General features: G+C 40.0%; 1 protein-coding gene across 1 annotated transcript; it reads right to left on the reverse strand.

Annotated features, from left to right (window-relative positions):
* Positions 1 to 907: 907 nt before the first annotated feature.
* LOC103777082 (cytochrome c oxidase subunit 7B, mitochondrial-like) lies at positions 908 to 1,652 on the reverse strand (the record flags this gene model as incomplete). Its single annotated transcript, XM_008944620.1, has 2 exons — positions 908 to 982; positions 1,528 to 1,652. Coding segments are annotated over 2 exons (200 nt in total), but the record flags the coding sequence as incomplete, so codon positions are not given.
* Positions 1,653 to 2,644: the final 992 nt, after the last annotated feature.

Genomic DNA, 2,644 nt, shown 5'->3' on the forward strand with positions numbered 1-2,644 from the left:
CCTGCCCTGCTGCCCACGCTGCTGGGCTTGGGAGGGCACCGTGATGGGACATGTCCAGCTGAAAACACAGCAGCCTGATAATTACAATCTTTGCAAAAAGGCCACCATTTCATATACCTCTGCTGCATTGAAAAGAATGATATTTGTGGGTTTTAGGGTTTCAAACTGACTCAAGGGTTTACCAAGTCTGCACATACCCCTAGTCCACTTCTTAACAAATTCTGCCATTGCAAGAATTCATTAGAAGAGTCACGTTTCTCTTGGCATCAGCAAATAGCAGTAGGGTAATGCCTACCCAAAATCATTAGTGTTGGAATAGGCCTATAAGATCATTAAGTCCAACTGTCACCCCAACACCCCCATGAGCACTAAGACGTGTCCTGAAGCAGTGTACTGCTGCGGGGCATCTCTGACTCAAATTCTAATTTAAGTCCTTCACAACTCTCAAAGGCCTCAGAGAGGAGCTGCTTATTTGCAGAGTGATTCAAGACATTAAAATACTTCTGTGGAAAAAAAAAAACCAGCATCTCAAGTTGGTCATTACAAGGGCAGCAGTGTCAGCAGTCAGGTGAAGTGAATGCTGCAGTGGGAACACCAGGAGGTTCATTCAAGCCCACACATCCAGCCAGACAGGTGATGCTCTGGACTTGTCTGTTATCCATGAGTGACCTTTCCAGGAACAACCAGGATTACCTAAAATATGACTGAATTATTTTGAGGTTTTTCCACTATTTCCTTTATTTCAGCAGACCAGAAGCATCGAGGAAGCCTAGAAGAGCCAGCCAGGTTTCTAGGTATGTTTATTAGACCAGAAAGCCACTGTGTCAGTGGTAATCAGGGAAGAAATGCCATTACACAATCATTTTTTCAGTGAAAGTTTAGACCAGTCCATGATAGGCAAGGGCCATTACTCCCTCCATTCTTTGGGAGTGACTCTGCCAACAGGAGACAAGCCCCACTCTATTCCAAGCTGTGTAAACACCTGTGGGAGGATAAAAATCAGGATTATTAACTCTAAAATCAAAGAAACCTGATAGATTTCTACTGGTTTCAGTTTCCATTTCTTGTATTAGAAGACAACTTGTCATTCAGCTTCCAATAAAGCAAGAGGAATATAATTATATTCAAACATATCTAAATATTTCAGTTTTCTATTTCAAAATATGAAGCCTTAGAACAAAGACACTGGAATGTAAACCCCCATCAGCATACTGTTATTTTAATCTAGAAATTTTTCTGCTAAAGGCTTTACTTGCACAAGTAAGAAACCCCAAGTAAAATAGAGAACACTTGTGTTTCTACTGCATTTTGAAACTAAGCAATAGACTGACACCAGTATTTGTGTGACAACTCAAAATCAAAATATAAACTAACACAACTTTCCCCTCCACCACTTGCATGGAAAGCTCCTAAACTCTGACCACGTAAGTGATTTCAAACAAGCAAGTCCTTGTGAAACTCAACAGCTAGCAAGTTTACAGCTGTAGTAACAACAAAGTGGTGAAAAAAAATAAGAGGACAACTCACATATCCCCAGACAGCAGTAAACACTGCAGCTCCCCCCAGGAGAACCAGGTTCCCATATTTGTCGTGGAAATTCGGCTCGTGTTTGCGATGGGCTTGTCTCACTGCAGTGTGCTGAATGCCACGAGCTGGTGAACACCAAAGGGAATCACAGAAATCAGCCCAAATGCACCCCCAAACCATGCACCGGCCTCCCCTCCCACCAACAGGATGGCAAGCATCAAGCATCAAACGACTTCAAGAAAAATCATCTTTTGGACTTCAACCTTTGGAAGGATTCCAAAACACAAGATACACAGGAAGCTTTTTATTTTGTTCCAGCTCACCCAGTTTCTCTCTAGAAAGTTATACCTGAAGTCCAATTGCACTAAAAAAAATCCTCCAAGTTACCTTTTTCATTAATAGGTTTTCTTTTGGCTCTCAGTGTGCAAGAGTTCAAGTACATTTTTAAGTATTACTGTTCCTCTAAAAAAATACCTAGTTTAGTACTTAAACATTTCAGATTTCTATCTGTAAACACCTATATTGTCAGTGTGTGTCCCTAATATGTATATTTTCAGGATGAAGGTCACCATCAAGTTAAGTGGTTCAAGAGAGTGAGTATGGATAAAACCTTTCTCATTCCCAAGATTTTTGCAGTGAAGGGAGAGAGGTGAAGAAAGACGTGGAAATAACCACGTGCATTCACACAAGGTCAGGAATAGAGTATAAAACACAGGAGAATATCTTCACAAGACAGAATGTATGATGTAGGTTATAAACATAAGCTACAAAAGGTACAGTTATTAAGGAGAAAACAGAGTTAAGAATCAAACTACCAGCTTCAAACCACAGAGATTGTTTAGCAGTTGTGTACAAAGCATTTGACGTGACAGTGATCTTCACATAAACATTACAAAAGACAATCTTTTAGTTTCAGGTCAGTAGTTGACATTTACCCAAACATGACTAGAGAAGATGATGGCAACACCCATAATGCTACTACATCCTTAACCTGCTGCTAAGGCTGCACAAGTCTTTCTAAACCGGAAAAAAAAAAACAACCAAACTTGAATCTACCAGGAGAAAAAGTGCTAAGCACGTTTATTTTATTGTTATGTTTTTTATTTATAAAAAAATA

This window comes from Merops nubicus, unplaced genomic scaffold (genome assembly GCF_000691845.1).
Source record: "Merops nubicus isolate BGI_N331 unplaced genomic scaffold, ASM69184v1 Scaffold52297, whole genome shotgun sequence".
NCBI lineage: Eukaryota > Metazoa > Chordata > Aves > Coraciiformes > Meropidae > Merops > Merops nubicus.